This window comes from Gracilinanus agilis, chromosome 3, assembly GCF_016433145.1.
Source record: "Gracilinanus agilis isolate LMUSP501 chromosome 3, AgileGrace, whole genome shotgun sequence".
Taxonomy (NCBI): domain Eukaryota; kingdom Metazoa; phylum Chordata; class Mammalia; order Didelphimorphia; family Didelphidae; genus Gracilinanus; species Gracilinanus agilis.
Window position 1 is genome coordinate 249,127,898 of NC_058132.1, and position 23,048 is coordinate 249,150,945.

Genomic DNA, 23,048 nt, shown 5'->3' on the forward strand with positions numbered 1-23,048 from the left:
TCACCTCTGGGGATTTCCATGGACTGTCCCCCATGTTCAGAATACACTCCTTTCTCACATCTACTTCTGGGAATTCCTAGGACTCTTCAAGGTGCAGCTCGTGTCAGTTCCTATATCACGAAGCCTTTCCTGATCTTCCTAATCATAAAGACTCTTCCACCAACCACAAATTACTACGTCCATATTTTATACTTACTTGAAAACACGCTGTTTCCTTCCACAAGGATATCATCTCCTACCCCATGCAGGTACCCACTCCACTTCCAAGCAAAACTGGCGTTGGAGGGGAAATGGTGGGGAGACACAAGTGTGGAGAAAATGGTTTGTGCAATGACCTATAAGCATCATCTGCGAAGCTGCTGCTATTGTGGTCCAGGAAGTAAGAGTCAGATGATTACTCAAGTTATTTCTCTTTCACTCATTTGTCTTCATCATTTTATACAGAGATCTATAGTTTTAATCTATATGAGGGTACTCTTGTGTGGTATATTCTTGCATCGATGCAGAGGGTAAAATAATCCTAAAATTCTTGGGAAATGTTCAGTGAGGTTCAGGGAATTTAAGTAACTGGTCCAGAGTTATTCAGTGTTAGGGGAAGGATGTGAAAGGTAATCTTTTCTTCTTGGGTTCAAATCCAGCCTCAGACACATACTAGCCCTGTTATGGCTGGTGGTAAATCACTTAATCCTGTTTGCCTCAGTTTCCTCACCTGTAAAAATAAGCTGGAGGGACAGCTAGATGACTCAGTGGATTGAGAACCAGACCTGGAAACGGGATATACTGGGTTCAGATTCGGCCTCAGACACAAATACTGCTTAGCTGTATGTCTTTGGGAAAGTCACTTAATTCCAACTGCCTATACCCCTTATTGCTCCTTTGTCTTGAAACCAATACATAGTATTGATTCTAAGATGGAAGATGAGGGTTAAAAAAATAAAGTCAGAGAAGGAAATGGCAAACTGTTCCGGTATCTTTGCCAAGAAAACCCCTAATGGGGTCACAAAAAAATCAGACATAACTGAAACAACTGGATAACTTTCTTACTCACTTCAAATTCAACTATCCACTCCCTCATACAGCCTCTACTCTTGTACAAATGACCCAAAGCAAAATTCCAACTGTTTGAGGGAAGAACAAGTAACTGGTGATGAATACTAAAATGCGAAAGCTGTTTATTGAATGGCATTTCCCAGCAACTCTCAAATGACACCATATTTCATAGACACTTCCTGATACTAAATTGAATCATGATTGATAAGGTCAAGGTTGTTTTTTAAATACTTGATTTCTATTCTAGGGGACACAGTAAATAGTGATGATTTTACTGAGGGAAAATAATTGCTGTAGAGTTCCCTAAGGGCAGCAAGTGTTTTGAATTTTGTTTTTAAATACTCAGCACTTAGCACAATGTCTGGCTCATTGCTGTTCTTCAGTTGTATCCCAACTCTTCAGGTCTATGGGGTTTTCTTTTCTTTTAATAGTTTTTTAATTAAGTTTATTTATCTAATTAATTTTGAATATTTTTCCATAGTTCCATGATTCATGTTCTTTCCCTATCCTCTTTCTATAAGCCAATGAGCAATTCCACTGGGTTTTACATGTGTCATTGATCCAGAACTATTTCCTAAGGGGTTTTCTTGACAAAGATACAGGAGTGGTTTGCCATTTCCTACCCCACCATATCCCCACTTTACAAAAGAGAAACTGAGGCAAATAGGGACTTGCCCAGAGTCACATAGCTACTAAATGTCTGAGGCTGTATTTGAACTCATATCTTTCTGATTCCAGACCCAATGTTTTATTCACTCACTGCTCCTTCTAGCTGCCCCATCTGACTCATAGTAATATTTTATTTAAATTAATAAATGCTTGTTCAGTGATTGATAAAAAGATTTGAGAATGACATTAAGTGAACCTTTTGCCTACAGTATAAGTAACTATTTACTTCTTTAACATTTCTTCCCTTTAAACAGGGCCAAAAAAATTTATCAGCCCGCTGAAATGAAAGCATATTTTTTCCCCCTACTTGTATGGAATAAATTGCTTCTTGCTCTAGATTACTTGGCATTTGTCATGCTTCATATGAGATATTTTCCCGGATCAATGTCACTGAAATAAGAAAAATCAGCCTCAAGTTGGTTAAGGGGAGTGGCAAGAGAATGCAAATTCAGCAATATGCTTTCCCACTAACTTTGTTGTAGCATTTCCACAGAAGCAAGGGATTTTAAATTTCCCTTTACCTATACAGATTAATATATATACCTCTTGTAAAAGACACAGCTATAACTGTCATTAATATGGCTTACTTGACACATTAGAGAAGCTCATTTTTGAGGTGAACTACCTCTCATACAAATTAAGACTATTATTAGAAGCAGCCGGTAGTACAGTGGATAAAGTGCCAGACTTGGAGTCAGAAGGTCCTGGGTTCAAATCTAGCCTCAAAACACTTCCTAGCTGTGTGAACCTGAGCAAGTAACTTAACCCCAATTGCCTAACCTTTGCCACTCTTCCATCTCAGAATTGATACTAAATCAGAAGGATTAAAAAAAAAAAAGATTGTGAGAAATACAGAGGGTTATACTAAACCATAATTCAAAGGGGAAAGGACTGAATAATCAACGCAAAAGAATCACTATGCACTCCTCTTCCCAAAGGGGTAGGGACAACCCCCATCTCTTCACTTTTAATTAACAATAACATTTATATAAATGGCAGTGCTGTATATTGGCTCATTTCAAATAGTTTCTAGAGTTATACATTATTCTAGTTATACAAAGGAAGTCACCTTTGAAGCCTCAGAATGAAGGCAACCAGGGTCCAAGAACCTTTACATATTGTTTAATACAATCCCCTTGTTTTATAAATGAGGCACCTCCAGTTTTAAAACTAGTTGACATAGCAGTGACTAGAACATGGGGCCTACTTTTCCATTTTAGGACTACTCTTATGTTCTTTTGTGGAAATCAACTAATCAGAACATTTGGTATCTATTCAAATGAATTTAGTTAATACCTTTTTCCTCCCTTCCCAATAGTGGAAGGGGGAAATATAGCCTCTATCTCCATAGTTTTAATTTTTAGTCCTTTAGTTTTAGTCCTTTGAGTTTAGTTAACAGAAGCATCTGTTAATTTACACACATTTTTCTGGTAAAGAAAGCTGCAAAGTATTTACATTAATTAAAAAAAAATGTTTTTTCTTAAAATGCTTTTTGTTGTTGAGTCATTTTGGTCTTCTCTAACTCTTTATGACCCAATTTGGGATTTCTTTGGTAAAGATATTAAGAGCAGTTTGCCATTTCCTTCTCCAGCTCATTGTACTGAGGAAGCAAAAGGAGGTAAACAGGGTTAAGTGATTTGCCCAAGATTACTGTCTGAGACCAGATTTGAGCTCAAGTTTTTCTGACTCAAGGTCTGAAACTCTCCACTATGCCATGCTCAAAATGCTCACATTATGGAAAATCAACTGAAAGCTCTTTAGTAGTAATACTTTGATTTCTTTTAAACCCCAAGCCCAATGGATGCCAGATAAGAAAGCTGTATCAATTTTTAAAAATAAAAATTTACCCTGTAAACATAAAGCATTTCCACCAAACAGTGGAAAAACTCAGAAATATAAAAATTAGCATTGGCATCACTTTGGCATTTGAGAAGGGAGAGCTATTACTCTCCACTAACTTATTTCCCCCCCCAAAGATGCTATATTGTATTCAAAAGGTTTTCTTGAAGACTAGTTGGTCATCCAGATTTCCCTGGTTCAGATTTAACCATAAAAATCAGTTGGGTTGAATTTTATTTCACCTCCTTCTGTCCCAGACCTGCTTTCTCCACCAGGATTATCATGGATTCAGAGTTGAGGGGGACCATCTAAGCAAACCCCCTTTTAGATATGGGAAAACTCGGGCTCAGTCATACAGATTATAATGAACAGAAGCAGGATTCTAACTCCAACCTGATTTCTCATATCCTGCTTCACAGGAACACAGAGGATTGGATGTGTGAGTGAATAAATTACTTTTCCTAAAAACCAGGCTGTGAGTGGAAACAGTTGATGAACTGTATTATCCATGGGAGGCATTAAAGAGATCTTTGAGATAGAGAACCAGGCCTGGAAAAGGGCAATCTTGGGTTCAAATCTTCCTACTTCGGTGACTGGGACAAGTCACTTGACCCCTGTTGCCTAGCCCTTACCACTCTTCTGCCTTGGATGCAATATTTGATATTGATTCTGAGTTGGAAGGTAAGGATTTGAAAAAATAAATTTTAAGTGCTGAATAACTGATGAAAATGAGTCTATTTTGAATTTGCTGTGCTGGTTACTAGGTTCAACAATTTCTCCATTTGGAGAACTCTTAGGGTAATCATCCAAGCTAGAAGTAATGTCAGTTCTTTGGTTTATCTAAAAGCATGGAATCTATTGAAATAATCAAGAACCAAGTTAAGCTCCTTGAAAAAAAAATGCAATCCCTACCTAGATCATAGGTTCCTGCCCACCTGGACCTTACAATTAAAGGCAGGAGTTAGAATGTTAAACAACAGCAAAAGAATAATTAATAATTCACTAGTAACAGCATTTATGCAGTTTTTTAAGGTGTGCAAAGCACTTTGAAAATATCTCTTGGAGGCTGGTCCTATCATCATTTTATAGATAAGGAAATAGAGACAAAGATTTAATGATTTGTCCAGGGTCACACTGTTAGTGTCTTAAGTCTGGATTTGAACATGGGTCTTCCTGACTCCAGGTCTAACACCCTAGTCATTGTGCCATCTAGGAAGAGAGTATATACCTGTGATTTCAGTGAAAGAAATTCCTAGTGAAAAAACCTCTTTACCAATTCAGGGTAGCACTTAAATTATAGTCTTGTTTAGCACAGAGATGTCAAATATGTGACTTCAGAAACCAGATTAAAATGTTACTGGGAAATACTTAAAATAAATAAAAACACAATAGAACAAAGATAACATTAACACCTACTTCTCCAAGGCAAAATGTTCCCATGGGGATGCTTACATATGGTTTAGTGGCCTCCATTTCGATTTGAGTCTGACAGGTTCTCTTAAGTCAATATGAGCCCAAAGGGATTCTTAAATATGGATTAATGGCCTGCTTTTCCATTTGAGTTTGACACCACTGACTTAGAGAACCGCCCAGCAACAGAACCAATATGCATCAGAAATAAAACTTGAACCTGGTTCATGCTAACTTACATATTTGGTTGAAATTAGTCAATAGAAAGGCTTATGCCTCCTAATACTTTTTTTTATTCTTTTGGCTAAAGTAGGTATCAAAGAAAAACAAGCAGACAAATATGAACAATACTTTTTATTAATAAAATAAAATTTGTGTACAAAAGAACATTACAGATCTAAAGATTTATTTACAATGTGTTTTATTTTCTGATTTAAGGTTCAATTATGCGTCTAAAAGGGCATGAGAATCATGGTGTGATGCTGTATGTCAGGAAAGTACAAGGGATTCTGTCAGAGCACAGTAATGCCCTGTCTCCCAATTCAGTTTAATACTAAAAGCCAAAGATGGACGTTATTCCACAGGCTTAAAACAGTATCAAAAAGTACTTTAGTCATAACCGTTTTGATTTCTTCCATCTTCAAGAAGGCACTTTCCATTCAGTAGCAGAAAATTAAAAGCTAAAGTCAACGTTGTACACGGGCCAGTTATATTCCTCACTCAAGCAGAAATTCTAAGCGCTGCAGGCCATTATTTAAGCCAACTTTCCATATAATATGGTCTAAGAAATATTTTGAAACATAGGAACCATATAGAATACAGAGGAGTAAAAGCAGATACGTTAAAAGTCTAACACCAAAAATTTAAAGGTTAGTCTAGTCTTCAACTGCAAGATTACTGAGGGGAACAGAGAAAGGAGAGTATGATGCACATTTAATACTGAAGTTCTTAAGATACTTTTTGATTCCTGTGATTTTTTTTCTAATGCTGATTCAAGTATATAAACTGTATGAAGCACATGAAATTTTATATTGCAAAGGTAATGAGCCAGTACATGCACACTTTTAAATTTCATGATGTACAAAAAAAGTTTAGGATTTCCAACTATAACAAGAGAAACCTGATATTCAAAGTGCAGGTTCTGTGTGCTCAGGGACTAGACTGTAAAAATCACACTTTGCCCTCTGCACTTACAGTGTCACCTTCCATATTGTTTCTAAGCACCAAGCTACTACCTCTTGCCAGAATCATCCATGGATATAAAGTACTATATTAGGAAGGTTAGTTCCCTAAGAATACTTAATGAGGCATTTCCAAGTGTTTTGTTATATTGCTAGGTTCCAGGGCTTTAGCCCCAATCATGAGCAAATCCGCTTCCTCCCCACAAATACTAAAGAGACAAAGTCAGCTATATTTCAATAAAATCATTTTCTAGCAAGTGGTAGTAAGGGGAAAAGGGGAGCATAAAAACAACAATGTAACTTTAGAGGTATGTTATTTGTGCCTCTGAAACGGATCTTAAACTTATCTTAATTTGACACCACTATAAAAAAATACTGATTATCAAGATTGAAACCTGAAGTTATTTAACCATATAACTGCCAAGATTACTGAAGTTGAAAAAGGAGATTAGAGAAAGGAAATGATGCCAGTGAATCCTTCATCAATTTTCTGCCTCCATTTCAAATTCCCGCTTCAGACTGCAAAAGAAAAAAACAAAGCCAAAAACACTAAATTCTAGTTTTCAGTGGCACCAGGATACCCAAGGATTAAATCACTTCAATTTTTTAAACTCTTATCTTCTGTCCCAGAATCAATACTAAGCACTGGTTCCAAGGCAGAAGAGCAATAAGGACTAGGCAGTGGGGATTAAGTAACTTGTCTAGGGTCACCCAGCTAGGATGGTATCTGAATCAAGATTTGAACCCATCTCTAGGTCTAACTCTCAAGCCCCTGAGCCACCCAGCTGCCCCCAATCATTTATATTTAAGCTTGTACCAGACACAAGCAGGAGGTCCACTGATGACTTACCTTTTCAAGTATGCATGCACATTTCCAAAACCGTGATACTTGGCCAAGTACACCAACACACCAGTTGCACATCGTCCATCTCGCTGCCTACAAAAGCTGCAGTTGCAGATTCCACGACAAGGTGGGCAATGCCAATTCTAAGGTGGTTTTAAAAAAATTTTTTTAAAGTAAAGAGAAATAATTAAAAGGTTAATAACATTGAACATATAAAAATTCTAACCAGGATGTTTATTTTCTTACATTTTTCTCTTCCTCTTCTTCACACTCCTCCCAAATTTGGGTGAAAACGAGCAAAACAACTAAGAGAGCAAAGTTTCTGGATAGCGAGAACTTTATATCTTAAAATTACAGTTTCAAAGTAAGAAGGGAATTCTGAGGCCATCCACTGCAGATCTATGCAACTCTAAGAAAGGTATATCTGTACTGGCTTGTATATTAGATTGTAAACTCTTTGAGGGCAGGGGCACTCTTCTTCCTCTTTCTCTATCCCCAGTGTTTAGCAAAATGCAGTAGGAGCTTAATAAATGCTGATTGATTGATATAGAAACTACTGGTTACTCTGTTCTCTTAATTTCAGAGCAAACCCTAAATATATTTATTATTTCTGAAAAATCCATGCAATGTGTGGGAAATTTAGTACCTTTATAGCTAAGAAGATTTAAGCAATTCAGGAGAAAATATAAATTTTAATAGGATATTATACATTTACCATGGCTTTGTAATCCATTAAATTGTAAATTCCTTGAGGGCAGGGATTGTCTTTTGCTGCTTCTTTTACCCTAGTGCTTAATTAGCACAGTACAGGACATACAGGTACTCAAGAAATGTTTATTGGTTTACTCCCAATCCCAGATAAGTCTTCCCACCCTTAGCAGGACACATTGGCAGCCAGGATCCAACTTGAATCCTTCCACGGCACTTACCGGGTCCAACAATGCTATCTTGACCTCTTCTCCATATCGATTGCGAAGACAGGGGCCACAGAACTGCCCCCGAACCCCAAAACATTCTGGGTTTCTGCAGTTTGTTTTGGTGTCAATAGTTTTCTGGCGACACTGGTGGCAGGTGGAACCCTGAAGCAAAAAAGGCAGCAAGTGAGGACAAGCAGGCTGGTTTCTGTAGAGAGAATAACAGCCTTAATGCCTTAACTCCTCTGTGGCAGGGCCTCGAGTGGCTCACTATCATTTGTATTATACTTCATCATGAACTAAGTATCCTCCTAAAGCAAAACAGTTTCAGACACAGAGATTTCATCAAATCAGAAAAGACTTAAATAGTATTTTTTCATCAAATTCCTTTCTTTTCTATAGGGTGTTTGATTCAAGGTAGTGGAGAGAACCACAGTGAATCCATTTTTATCTTCAGAACTCTGCAGTTTAAAGAGTAATTAGAAGATGGGTAACACCAAGGTTCACAAAGTCCTCTGCTTATTCCTGAGGCTTAATCATAGCCTATGCTTGGTCAAGATGTGGGGAGCCCAGGGATTCCACAAGATGATCTGGATATGCTTCCTTTGCAGTCTTTTCCCATGGAGGCAGAGTTAGCAAACTGCCCATCTGTCTTGAAAGGGTACCTAGCCTAGCCAACCTATGCAAGTTTTAAGGAGAACTGAATACTATGAAAAATATACCACCCATTCTAACAAGATATCTCCTTGAAAAAGAGAGCTTGTATTCTTAATCTGAGATCAATGAAGCTGGATTATTTTTTTAAATATTTGATAATAATCTGAATATGACTGGCTTCTTCTGTAATCCCCTGTATTTTATTATATGTATTTAAAATCATGACTCTGAGAAGGGGTTCATGGGCTTGACCAATGGGAGAGAGGCCCATGACACAAAACAAGTTAAGAGTCTCTGACTAAAGATCCTGGGTTCAAATCTAGTTGTGTGATCCTGGACAATGTCACTTAACCCCAACCATCTAGTTCTTATCACTCTTCTGCCTTAGAACCATTACTTCTAAGACAAATGTTTTTTAAAAGTCTCTGATTTAGAGATCTTACTAATGAACGGTTGTAGATCTTGTCTCGGGAGGAGATGCAGATGTTTTCCAGCTCTTCCTCTGTAATCTCTTCCACTGGACGAACAATATGAGGAAGGGTCATGGTACCTGGGCGACGACTTCTAGGTGTGCCATCGTCCTAGGTGATAATAATTTATGAAAACAATCTCCACACTTCTTATATTATTTAAATAATGTTTTAAATATTATAGGCATACTCTTAATTTCTTTGACACAAAGTGCCTAGAAAGCTTCTTTAGTATTTGTGGAAAAAGTTATCATGTTATAATAAACAATTATATTATGGTATAGATGCACCCACGTAACAATCCTATTGACGAAAATTGATAGACTTTGATTTAACCTAAGAGCCACCATTTTCATTGGTGAAATTATACTTCTATTAAAGCAGCCTGTAACTCTCTTGCTCTTTAGTATATGCTCTTGATGGGATGTTATGCCCAATCTTCTGCTGATGACTCTCCATATTTGTAGATTGGTCCTCAGATGACAGTTATACAGCCCATCACCAAGTCTGTCTATACCTGAAATCTTTCCAGCTTGGAAGGAACCCACTAGACCCCAATGTGTTACTAGAAAAGCAGTAGAGAACCCTAGGTCACTGCCATACCGTGAAGAAATATCAGAGTGGGATTTTTGTCTCTTTTTGCCCTAATCCAAAAAGTTACAAGTTTCTGCTTCAAAGTTTTCTCAAAGAAAAAAGAGGAGATAGAACAACAATACATTAAAGTTCCAAATGCTAACATTCACAGAACAATCACAGAGGGAACCTACATCCATATATCCATCGAAGGTCTTCCTTTTTCTCACCAACATGTACTTGTCCTCAAAATCTATATCATCATCTAAGTGCAGATCTGGGGGTCCTTCAATTAGAGACCTTGACCTAGTGTGTGGACGAGCTCTTCTTTCAGGGTTTCTCCTGGAGGGGTCTCTTGGGAAGGAGCGCCTTCGACTTGGCTTTGACTGCTAAAATGGAAAAACCCCATGAAGGAAGAAGATAATACATTTTCCTAAAAATACTTTCTTCAAAACCAAGAAAACTACTCGTTTTCACAATCTGAGTCAAGTGAGACTAGTGCTAAAGTAACTATGGAAACTAGGTCCAATTCACTAGGATGGGCAAAGTGCAGGCTCCTGCAGAACAATAGAGCTTCCTCATGCCTTCCTTCTACAATGAGGTCTTTCCCAGTCTTTTCTCAAGGCTGCTAATACTGCTGCCTTTGAATTTACCTTGCAGACATTTTATATCTGCTTATATAGAGAAGCTTTTTCTCCCAATAAAATACAAGCTCCCAGAGGACAGGGAATGTGTCATTTTTGTCACTGTATCCTCAGAAGTGCTTAGAAGATGCTTCATGTTTGTTGATTCATCCATTCATTTTTCTTAGCTAAGAGAAAGGAACAGATACTATCTCTAATACTGTTTTGAAAATCTCCGTAAAGATGGTCTATCTGTTGAACCCAAGATATCCTATATATTCAGTAGTTCTCCAAACAGAAAATGGTCTCTTGTAGGTAATACTAATTTTCTTTTCTTAATACTGCATCTGTCTAATTGTTCTGAATCATATTGATTTTATTCCTAAAAGTTGCAATCATACAGTGTTATTATGAAAACTTATATTTGAACCATGAAGTTGAATAAGCTTTTTTAAAAAATTAAATATTTTAAAATTAAATCTGCTAATATATTTGTTCTATGAAGAATAAGTAAACACAATTAATTTATACTTACAGGGCTACTACCGGGAAGTGATCTCCTTGCAGCAAATAATCCCGGGAAACTTTGTAATTCCGACATTAGTTTTGCAAGCTGAAGGGTTAGGGGAATGGAAAAATTGGCGGGGGCGGGGGGGGGGGGGGAGAGGGAAAGTTAAAGTGAACAAATTATTTTATTAGAACAGTTTCCTAACCGGAGGCAGCAACTTTAGAAATTGAGATCATCCTTATTTCATTCTTTTGTTAACAAATCTTTCCATCTTAACAATCTTGAGAGCACAGGAATTCTTTTAAGGTATTAACTAATATACTTAAGTACAGTTTCACAAGTGACGAAAGAGGTATCAATTTGAGGAAATATGTTATTAACTATTATAGGAACACAAAAAAACCATCCTTAGGACATGGATAGAAATCAATATATCTGATACAAAGTGTTACAAATGCCCAATAACACAGCAGATTTGACCACAAGAGCCTAGAACACATACCATTGCCTTGTTTTCCTTTATATTTAGTGCTCTCTTTTCCAAAAAACTGGAGCCTTTCTCATCTTCCGAGTCAGAGTCAGAATCAGAATAGGAAGTGGGGGCCTCTGGGGCTTTGGGTGGGGTTGCTTTCTGATTCCTTGCTCTTTTGGACCCCCGGGTTGGAAATTTTAGAGCTACTTGCAAAGAACCAGAACGTCTCATCTGACTCCGAGTCCTCCTGCCTTCATCATCAGAATCCAATTTCTGTTCAAACAAAACAATTTATTTAATTTTACGATACTTACCCAATGCACCAAAAAATAAACAATGAACAAATAATTAAATAAATCAACTCCCTAGTTGTAATAAAATTATTACTATCACCACTAGTCAGAATGAAACAGAAAATCTCACATTGTATTTACTCTCAAAGGACTATTACTCACAGCCAGAAAATATCTGAGATAGAATCTATTCCCTGACCAAATGAGGTTAATGCCTTGCCCTAGGTCACCTAGTTCATTTCCTAATGCATACATTTTACCTAATCAACAGACCAAAGTATGTATAATTTTTGCTTTTGCCTATATCCAATTTTTATCTATTTTAAATATTTATTATGGGCCTACTCTATTCAAGACATTGTACTAAGTTCAAGAGATATAAAGGTAAAAAATGACAATCCTGTCCTTCATTAGCTCATATTCTGCTAGAATTGAGTTGATGTATAAATAGTTGGTTCTCCTTAGTTTGAAGAGAACCAAAGACATTATGGAGTGATATACTGACTGAGGCGTGAATTGGATTCAAGTGAGGCAGGGTTGCATAAAATTGTCAATCTCATTCTCTCTGTTCCAGTCACTGAAGTCCAGTGGCATGACAAAAGTCAGGATGGCTGGTGATGGCTCAGGATGCAGTAGATGACCTTGGTTTTTTCTATGTCTGACCAAGCTCTAAGTCCTCCACAGCACTTGTTCCAGCTGCCTTCATGGCCCTCAGAACAAATTCTCTGCTGCCCATTCCTCCAGATAGTCTTCACATACTTGGGGCAGACATTCCCCTAATTCACCAACAGGCTTGAGGTCTGTCAATTATTCTCAACTTGGTTTAGCTCATCTGCCAAGACATTTTTACTTGGGTATGGTCACGGTGCATGCTCTAGCTTCTTGGAATTACAAGTGAGAGCTGAGTGACAGGCAGACACCAAAGATGGATGAACAGCCCCGAAAAGGGCTCTGTAAGCCCTCACACTGGTGGTGCTAGTCCTCTCTGAACACCCCTTCCAAGCTAGAGAATGATGGAGTAAAGGAGAGTCAATGCACCCAAGGAAAATTTGAAAAGGAAATACTTTCAGGTGGGCAGGGCTGGGTCAGGCTGGTTTTAGGGAGTAAGTGTCCCTTGAGTTGGGTCCTGAAGGAAGGGAAGTTTGATAGACACACATGAGGAGAGTACCTAGGCTGGGTATGAGAGTACCAGGTGACTGGGTAAATACAGAAAAGGTGATAAATTTGAGAAATATAATGACAAGAAAATGGACAAGACTTGGTAAGTGACTGGATATGGAGACAAAGGGAAGAAGGACAAACCAAAGATGATTGTAGTATTGAGCCAGGGTGATAAGGAAGATGGTAGTGATAGAAATAGGAATACAGGACCATAGACTTAGAAAGCACCTCTGAGGTCTATTAAGTCCAAATCCCCTCACTTTACAGATGACAAAACAAGTACAAAGGGATTAAATAATTTGTCCCAGATCATATAGCTGTTAAGTGTTGGAGGCAGAATTTACACCCAGGTCTTTCCAATTCCAAGTTAAATGGCATTTTTACGCCATGCTTCCTCTAGGAAGAAGAGATGATATTAACTTAGTTTTAAACATTATGATTTTGGAGCCTTGGGACAAACGTTCAAGTAGAGGTATACAGAAGGCAACCAGAAATATGGAACTGGAGTTCAGAGTAAGTCCAGTCTAGATAGAATGATTGAGTATATTGGAACAGTGAATGAGATTTTCAAGGGGCATGATAGAGAAAGAAAAGGGTCCGAGAGAGAGAAGTGATAAGACATCCCTCTACACTGGATGGGTGAGAGGCTGAACTAGCAAAAAAAAAAATTTGGAGTAATCAAATAAGTAGGGAAATAAAGAGAAAAAGATGTCATTGTTTAGCCCTTGCTGCTCTTCTGCCTTAGAACCAATCCAAAGCATTGATTCTAAAAGAGAAGGTAAGGATTTTTTTTTTTTTTTAACCCTTGTACTTCGGTGTATTGTCTCATAGGTGGAAGAGTGGTAAGGGTGGGCAATAGGGGTCAAGTGACTTGCCCAGAGTCACACGGCTGGGAAGTGGCTGAGGCCGGGTTTGAACCTAGGACCTCCTGTCTCTAGGCCTGACTCTCACTCCACTGAGCTACCCAGCTGCCCCGAAGGTAAGGATTTTAAAAATATAACTGGGAAATATTTAACAAAACAATAAAAATACAATATGACGTAGGCAATGTTAATTTGTTTTTCAAAATCAATACGCTCCTCAGATATATTTCTATTAGAATTTGACACCACTAGAATATATGTATATTCAATTTTAAATTCAAATATTTTAATTTTTTACATATTATTCAATATTAAGCAAAGTCCCTCAGCTTATTTGGGGGGAGGGTTAGAAACTTAATATTTGGAGCAAATATTATGGAGATAGTGATAGAGAATCAATCAAAAATGAGTAAAAAGTTTGCTATGTATTGGTTTTGTTGAGTTCTGACAATAGCAATTTGTAGTGGGCCTAAGTCCACACAGCTTAGGGGTAAGAGGAAAATCACATCTGGCAGCCCAAGGCTGAGAATGAGTAAGGTATAGAGAACAGAAGGCCAAGAGGGCAAAGGATTCAAGCCAATATGTTTTACTGAACTGATTAAATAATAGAGTCAAAATTATCAAAGGAAATTAGGCCAGAGAAGAGGCTGATGGACAAGAAGTGACTGATCAATCAAAAGTGGCAGTAAAAGAGCCATTTAAGAGTAATGAGGCACTAGTGGAAAAGTTAAAAAGACTATGGAGAAAATTTCAAGAGTTCAGGGTCTTAGAGACAGAAGTTTGGGGTGATGGTGAGATTAAAGGTATAACTAACCACCCTTTGGTTAGGTGAGATTAAATGGAGACCTAAAGCATAGGATAGTAGAAGTTAATGCACAGGGAAGTCAGGCTATTAGATATTAATCCTACAGTTGAGATGAAAGGTTGGTAGATAGCAAGAAAAAACGATATGGATGGGGTGATACAACTGGATATTGTTAAAAGTCCAAAAAGAAAATAAGCTTGCTGATTGATGATAGCAAAGGAAGGGTGCCTTTTACATAGTAAAAGGGGGGGGGGAGTGGACAAACAAATTGGCTTTGGGGAATAAGTAACATTATGACCCTTTCTCTAGGGGTGGAGGTTTGTGAAAGCAGAGGGGGCAATCTCTTCTTAACCAATTGTTCAATTCCCAAATCTTCCTCTCTTAAGCTCCTTTCTTCAAACTGATAGCAGCTACCCAGGGATTCATGCCTAGTAATACTTCCTAGATTTCTTTTGGAAGTATCATTTTCCCTCATGTGAATTCAAGTATGAAGTTCTCATCAGATCCAAGAACTATAGGGAGGTTCCATTACTTTCTAAATACATATCCTCCCAAGAGAGCAGAACTTGCTGCCTTGATGTTCCTCAGGAATTACAAACATTTTTCCTTCCTCAAACCCTTATTGGATTTTCTCTTCTGATGCCACCTATAGAATCTCACCATCATTCCAGGAGTGCAGATAGCTGCTTCATTCTTAGGGGGTCCAACTCATCCTCTCCTCCCCCCACCCAATAGCAAGAGCTTCATACCCATTCCTCAGCTCTAGGAGTTAAGTGGTTGTTTCTTTCATCTTCCAATTCTTTTACCTTCCTACTTCCTGATATAAGGTAAAATTTCTTTGCCTTCTTTGTTTTCATCTTGGAAACCTTCCATTTTTTTTCCCCAAGGAATATATCATTCTTCCTGATAACCTGGTAAATGGGAGAAGAGTCCCTCTAATCCTTGTAGTTTACCTTCTAGGAAGGATATCAACTTGTCCTTTATACAAAGCTAAGTTACTTGACCAGGGCAAAAGAAAAACATTACTACTTTATAGAGGTCATTGAAAATGCTTGTTGTCATCCTTCCAAAGTTTTGGTGACCAAAATAAGCCCCTTTTGATAGCTCTTTAATCTTTTAAGGGAAATATTACGCAGCTGCTTCATTTTTTTCAGTTTGTTCTTAAACTGATTAGCTTAGGCACCATCCATAGCTGTTAGTTCTTCTTGAAGCTTTGGAATGATATTTGCAAATAAAACACAATCACTGGGCTGTGAGAGTTCTCCATTGATCTTCATTTCACTTTTCCACTCCAGGCACCAAATTAATAGCTATAAGGTACAGAAGGCATTTATTTTCCTCTACAAAGCTGGGCATAGCACACTCATCTCCTAGATGTATTTTGGGTTAGGGAATCCTTGGGGAAGGATGCCACTAAGATTTCTGAGCTAATTGAGTAGGGAAGGTGGTAGCGACGAGGAGGTGGTGGCAGCGGCAATGGCAGCAGCAGTGGCAGCAGCGGTAGCGGTGGCGATGGCAGCGAATAAAGCCAAGCACTGAAATACTGGGCAAATGAAGAATCGCTCATCCATACCCCTGCTAAAGTACCTTCCATGACCAGATTTTCAAACTGAATTTCCCACTACTGGCTTCATAGAACTTAAAAGTTCTAGAATAGAATGAATCAACCTCTGACTTTCTACTAACCACAATTTCAATATCTCTATGATATTCTCCAACTGTTTATGACTAAAACTCAGTGGAGATTAAATACCACAAAAGGACAAGTGTTTATCATTGTGAATTCCTTAAAACTATAGTTATTTTTCTTTCAGGAATTTTATAAAACATAAACTTTAAACCATTAATTATGTCAAATTTATCATCTAAAAGTAATTATTTTAGGGTAAATCACTTTAAATAACCAAAAAAAAAGGTAAACTATAAAAAGAAATCAAACTGGGAACGAGTATTTCAATCTAGTACTATACATCAATTCTAGGTATTGACATACCCTGAAACTCACCATTCCATCTTGTATCTCGCTTTCTGAGAAGCCGCAGAATGATTCATCATCAGAGTCGGCATAAAAAATAGTGGCCAATTCTTTAGTGATATCTGGCCTGAATTTGGGTTTGTGTAAAATTCCACAATCCCCTCTTAGGTCTTGAGCCTCACTTTCTGGAAAGCCGCAGAAAGATTCATTATCAGAGTCCTCATAAAAAATATTTGCCAGTTCTTCACTGATATCTGACCTGAATTTGGGCTTCTGTAAAATAAATAAATAAATGCCATTGTGCATCTTTTTTTTTCCCTTTTCAAGAACCAATTTTCCATAAACCGTGCAGAGAGCAAATCACATTTACAAGTGCACTACAAGAGAATAGCTTTTGTTACAAAGAAAAATGGTTCAGGGGTTTACAAATGATTTCTGAGTTGTTATGGCAAATCATCAGGCATGTTAGGTTAGGCGACATTTCAAAAGGATAGAATAAGTAGCTAATCTACCTCCAACAATTACTACCTAGAACCACAGCAAAAAGTGAAATGAAATTACAGAGCATACTGTATTTTCATAACGGCTGTATAGAAATGTAGGCAAAAAGCAAGCAGTTTTAATCACGTACAAAGCATTTGGGGCATTTTCAGCATCGCAGACTCAATTCTGTTTATTCTCGTACTGCACTTACTGTGTTTGCAAAATTATCAGAAGCAAAACTGTCACAACTGTCATCAGAGGATGACGAGGTTTCCATGGAAATCAATTTCACATTTCTGAAATTTTTGAAGTTCTTCTTTACAGAAAGGTCCTTTTGCTGAAAATGGAAATGGCAATCCGATTAAATATGATGCTTACTGCAGCGTCTAACTTTTCAACACATTATTTTTTTTTTGAGTTTTGTATGTTTAAAACATTATGTGGCAATGGAGCCCATTTCTTATGTTCTTGATGAGATAATAAAAAAGCAGGACTGGCCATTAAGAAGAAGAAAAAAAAATCAATCAAAAACCAGGTCAACATGTTCTCAAGAAAAGCTGTTCATAACTGGGGATGGGGAAAAGAGAATTACAATTTTTAAAATAATTTATTCAAACATCTTTGTAGGCAACTATCATCTAACTTCAAAATTTCTAAGCTCAACATTAGGTTAACATTTGCTTTCCCAAATTTTTGAGCTCTGCCTCTTTCAATTTTATCATGCTATACTTTTGAAAGAAAATGCAAAATAACAGCTGTTTCTCCCTCAGCCAAAATCAAACCAATGAGGTCTTTCTCTACACAGATCAGAAATTATACAGGGATGCTCATTTTCTAAGCTAAGAAATTGGGCAGGGTCATTAGATCAAGGTGGAGAGATTCCAAATATGACTTTACTCCAATCAGAAGTGACAATGATTAGAGCCCATATTCTCACAAACTGAAAGCTCCAACACTGTGGAAACAAATGGCCTTTAACAAGTTGAGGATTTTTTCATGAGTTAAAAGTCTAGGGGGCAGCTGGGTAGCTCAGTGGATTGAGAGCCAGGCCTAGAGACGGGAGGTCCTAGGTTCAAATCTGACCTCAGACACTTCCCAGCTGTGTGGCCCTGGGCAAGTCACTTGACGCCCATTGCCTACCCTTACCACTCTTTTGCCTTGGAGCCAATACACAGTATTGACTCCAAGATGGAAGGTAAGGGTTTAAAAAAAAAAAAAAAAGTCTGACTGACACTCAAAGACTTTATTTCATATGTTTTGCCAAATTCTATTTAGGTATTCGGGTAGATGGTAATTTCTCATAAAGTAATGGACATGGAACTGTTTGCTTATCAGATCTGTTGGGAAACAGTATCCAACAAGAAGGGTGTCTAAGTGAGTGATTCTAAGCCTCCAGTCCCACCTGTTGAATTTCAGATTCTATTCTATGCAACTTGTGGAAGTTTTTTTCAATTCCTCAGTAATGGCACTCACATTCAACTCAACACAAATACAGAAATTCATGTGGTACCTTATGTTGGAACTTTTTGCTTCTTCAAAACTTAAAACTATGTTCCTTCTGTGTTATTTCTCTATAGCTTTATGCTTTAAATTGTCTAAAGCAGTTGGAGCTGGCCTAATAAATCAGAAAGATAAGTCCTTTAATTCTTATAATAGTAGTAATTACAGGGCTAAGAACTGGGAGAGACATTACATTTATTATGCAAACAGTTGACCCAAAGCCCTTTCCAGCTTGAATTCTATGATCTAGTTTTCAAGAATATACTTTACAGATAAGGAGACTGAGGCCAAGAGGTTAAGACTTGCCCAAGATCACAAAGACAGTTTAACATCAGATGGGCTAAGCCCATCAACTGATGCAAAAATTTTATTTTGAAATAAAAAATTTCATCCTTTTTTCTTAGCAATTAAAAAAATGAAATGTGTCAAATGAAACAGGTTGGTCTTTTTAGGCAATCTTAAACTCTGGTCCTTCTTTTAAGTAATGGTTGGGATTAAGATCTAAATCCTCTGACTCCAAATTAAGTGTTTCTTTCACTGTACCATACTACCTCCAAGAGGTAATTCCAGCAGGACTTCTATGATCCATATCAGTAGCCCATAAAATGCTAAGATTTCTGATACTCAGTAGAAAATCCTGGCAGGAACAACAACAACAAAAATCTGTCCTTTGTTTTATACTTTTTACTAAATCAACTTCAGTGAAGGCACCTGCAACATTAAATAAAAGTTGTTTGTTTGTTTTAATAAAAGGTAGCCTACTCTCTTCCTGCCTGTCTTCCCTCAGTAAAATGGAATTCATAGGATTCTGGACATTACTGAAAGTAATTTTGGAGACTACATAGTCTGATCCCTTCATTTTACAAAAGGAAATCTGAAGCCCAAAGAGAAGTAATTTGTGCAAAGATACAGAAAAGCTGGAATTCTACACCCAGTTTCTGACTTGAAATCCAAAGCACCTTTTCCAACCTATCAGAAAAATTACATACAATTAAATTGTTTTCTTATCTTGGCTAGCACTCAATTGTTAATGTGACCAAATATTTTATCATATTCCCAGCTTTACTTAACATTATTACTCTCCATTCCATCTACCTTCCAGCTAAAATGGACTATTAGCTCTTCTCCTATCTGGTGCTGGCTTGTGACATGCATGATGTATTTTCAGATGCCAGGAATGCATGCTTTCTATATCTCTCCCTAGCTCAGTCTTTCTTTTACTTCAGTATCTTGCCAAAGCACCAAATGATCCCCCTCAGCTGAATGTAGACTTTGACTTAAAAAGTATCTTAACCAGGAGTACCACAAATTTAGAGGTAGAAGAAGTCTACATGAATGTAGTTCAACCCTTAAATGTACAGAGGAGGAAACTGAGACTCGGAAGTTAAGTAGTTTCTCAAATGTGAATCAGGTAGTAAGTGGAAGAACAACTCTAGTTCTTATTTAGGTCTTGGAATTTAGGTCTTGATTGCAATTCCAATACTCCTTAAACCCAAGCACACAGCTTACTTTCCAAATACTAATCTTTTATTCAATCATTTGAGGACCAATTCTATGCAAAGTACTCTACAAGAGACAGAGGATACAAAATTAAGTATCAAAGCTTATTGCAGAGCAGGGAAACAGGTTATGTAGCCAAGTAATTATGATACAAAGTAGAGAAAGGGAAATGTCATTAAAGGCACAAATTGGAAATGCTATGAAAACTTGGGAGAGGCATAGTAGTCACTTTCAGGAATTACTTCGGATATTTTATGTCTTTAGAAGATAGACTAAAGGGGGAAAATTGTGATTTTTATTGTTCTGAGTTCCTTATTAGGCATCAAAAAGCACCTTTGGCGTATGCATTAAATATTTCAATTAGTACTTTGTATCTGTTATCTCTACATTTGCTGTATTCCCAGGTCTTTCAGTTCTGCATACATCTGCTAAACTAGAAGGAAACAAAGGTTTGCCTCAGACGAGAGCCCATTTCTCGGTAAGCAGGTGTGGGCAACACTTTAACTAGTACCACAAGCTCAATAAAACTTTGTAGAGTACGTGGTTAAGTTTTAGAGCCACAAAGGTGTCAGCTACAGCCTCTGAACACGAGTTCAGACTCCAGAATCATTTATTTTCAAACATTCAACCAAAAGCAAGCATTAATGCCAATCTGATTCTCCTAGGTCAGAATTTTTTATTCCAAGGTCAGAGTATAAAGCAAAACAACTCCAATCCCAGAGGTCACTGAACTGATTCCCGCGGCAAAAGTTTCTTATCTATCTCTCACAACCCGCAGAGCTCCACCTCCTACACATCACTTCTCTTCACTTAACCTCCCTCCCTAGGGGAAAGCTTTGCTTTTTCCTTTTTGCCCAGCCCCCACTGCTCTGGCCCCAGGGCAGACCCTACTTTCTGGTTCCCTTTCTCATAGGCTCTATCTTGCAGCCTTTGAAAGGAGGGTGGGGGTGGGGTCAGGGTGGGCGCATATTTTTCTGGCCCCAGTGCAGATCGCATTCTCGAGTTCCCTTTTTTCAAAGGCTCCTGCAGCCTTTGAATTGCGTGGGGGAGTGGAGGTCGGAAAGCAAAAGCTCCATTTAACGGGACTTTAAGAATACTAACAGGTTTCTGAATCCCTAACCTCAAGGAATTTGCAATCTAACTGGGTGAAAGGGCACACACAAACACAAATGCTAATACCAAAGGAGGAAAGAAACGTTTCTAGCAGTAGGGATCCCAAATGGCTTCGCAGAAAAAGGTGACTTTTGAAATGAGAGTTTAAGGGACTGGTAAGACTTCAACTTTATTCAGATGAGGATGTAGAGGGGCACGGAGATTAAATGAGATGCCAAAAAAAAAAAAAAAAAGATACATCAGTGCGCATTTGTAGCTGCAACATCCCGTTCGCCCCATTCCTTTCCCCGCTAAGCACACTAGGGCGCGAGTACGTGGGCATAGCGGGGATGGGATGGAGGCCAAGACAAGGAGCATGCAAAGGGGTCAAGCAAAGAAGAAGCAGGGAAGCGGCTTAAGCCCTGGGGAAGAGGAAAGCCGAAGGAAGGGGCGGGGATGTGTGAGAATGCAAAATTCCTATACTCTTCCCGCCTGCGGGCTGAAGTCCCCTTCACTAGTAACTCCTGGGATGGCCCAGGCCAGAGGAGGTGGAGGGGAAACGAACCCTGGGCAAGCAGAACCCAGGGACAGCGACAGCCTGGGGTTCAAGGGCCGCCACTCCTGGCACCGATCGCGTGCAGACCAGCTCCACGTGGAGCCTGCAGGCGCGCACACACACATGCATACACTGGAAATAACTACTTCTCAGACCGGGTGGGGACACCAGGTCCTCTCCTACTCCGGCTCAGGCTCCGCTTTGGGCAAGAAAGCTGCGGCGCCTCAATCCCTAGATCCAAAGGTCAGTCTTTCTGCAGTTGACCAAATTGCCCCCCACGGCCTTCCTCCCTCTTCTCTCCCCTAATCCTACACACTCGCGTGGAATTCCAAGTTTCGAAGACGCGCACCCTCACCTGCATGCCGAAACGATCCATGCTTGGCTGCGGGAGTCCACAAGGGGGGCGCTTTAAAGGGAAGAGACCGCTCCGGGGGAGCAGGGGCGCGGGGAATAGCGCGTGCCGGCAGCGGCTCCCCGGTAGCGGGAGGAGCGCGAGCGAGGGAGCGAGCGGGGACTGCGGGAGGGGCGCGCGCCGAGCCGGAGCCGGGACGGGGCGGGGCTGGCCCGGGCTTTCCCGCGCCTAGAGGCGCAGGTCCTGAACGCTGCGGTAACGCGTGGGCCTAGACACTCTCAGCTCGCCCCTAAGAGAGTTTTTCCTTGGTTCGCTTATTAAAGGGTAGAGAATACCATAGGAAACTCCGCCTTAAAAACAAACGAGCGAACAATTTTTTTTACCTTCCTTAGCCTACTCTTTTTACTTTGCAATCTGGTCCTTTAGCGAGTGGCGGGAAAATGGTTCATATTGCCCCCGGATTGCAGAGACGATTTGCATAATACTGGGGCGGAAGAAGGAGGATGAAAGAGTAGAGTTTTAATGGAGTGCCTGACCTAGCCAGCCCGGAGTAACTAACTAGGTACTTCAGTTCTGGGCTCTACATTCTTGCTTGGGGTTTTTCACTGATCGGAGCATTTTCACTTCTATAGTGCACTACCTATTAGCATTTTTATGAACAGAAAGCCCAGATCTAAAAGTATTTTCTGAAAGCATGGAAAGTGAAATTCCTTAGTGTCTTCAGATGAGCAAAAAGCAAATCGATTGATAGATATCTGGAATTGGATAAAATCTCACCAATAGATGAAGTAAATTCGGAGTAATTGGAGTAATTTCACAAATAAAACTGATTATTATTAATTGTGAAAATAAAGCATTCACTTTTGCAATAGGAAAACATCCTTAACGGATTTTCCCCTTCTCCCAGAATTTAGGACCAAACTAAATGCTTTGATGTATTCACATGTGTGTGCAAGTGAACTGTTATGTGTTTCTGTATACAGTTTATTCGTTGTCTCTTGACCAGATCTTCTATAGTCAAAAAGTAACTTAATTGTTTCTAATATATCATTTGAGAAAGAAACAAAGAAGGGAGGAGAATCCTATAGTCATAAATTTTTTGTTAATTTTTTTGAAGGAGGAACTTTCCCACACCAGAGACTGTATCTTTCAACATCAATTGTGTATTGTATGTCCCTATGATGAATAACATAATCTGCTCTTCCAGTAAAAATTATGCCTTCAAAACAAGTTATAAACAGTATTTTGAAATAAACTA

The 23,048-nt window shown here is 38.7% G+C and overlaps 1 protein-coding gene across 1 annotated transcript; it reads right to left on the reverse strand.

The window, feature by feature from the left end:
• Positions 1–5,325: 5,325 nt before the first annotated feature.
• On the reverse strand, positions 5,326–21,814 carry CDCA7 (cell division cycle associated 7). Its single transcript, XM_044666501.1, has 10 exons — positions 21,794–21,814; positions 17,002–17,127; positions 16,338–16,580; positions 11,241–11,483; positions 10,766–10,843; positions 9,802–9,996; positions 9,008–9,145; positions 7,923–8,072; positions 7,000–7,136; positions 5,326–6,668 (listed from the first exon to the last, which is right to left on the reverse strand). The coding sequence occupies exons 1-10, from the start codon at positions 21,812–21,814 to the stop codon at positions 6,632–6,634; spliced, it is 1,368 nt and encodes a 455-aa protein (XP_044522436.1). The 3' UTR covers positions 5,326–6,631.
• Between the last annotated feature and the right edge of the window lie 1,234 nt (positions 21,815–23,048).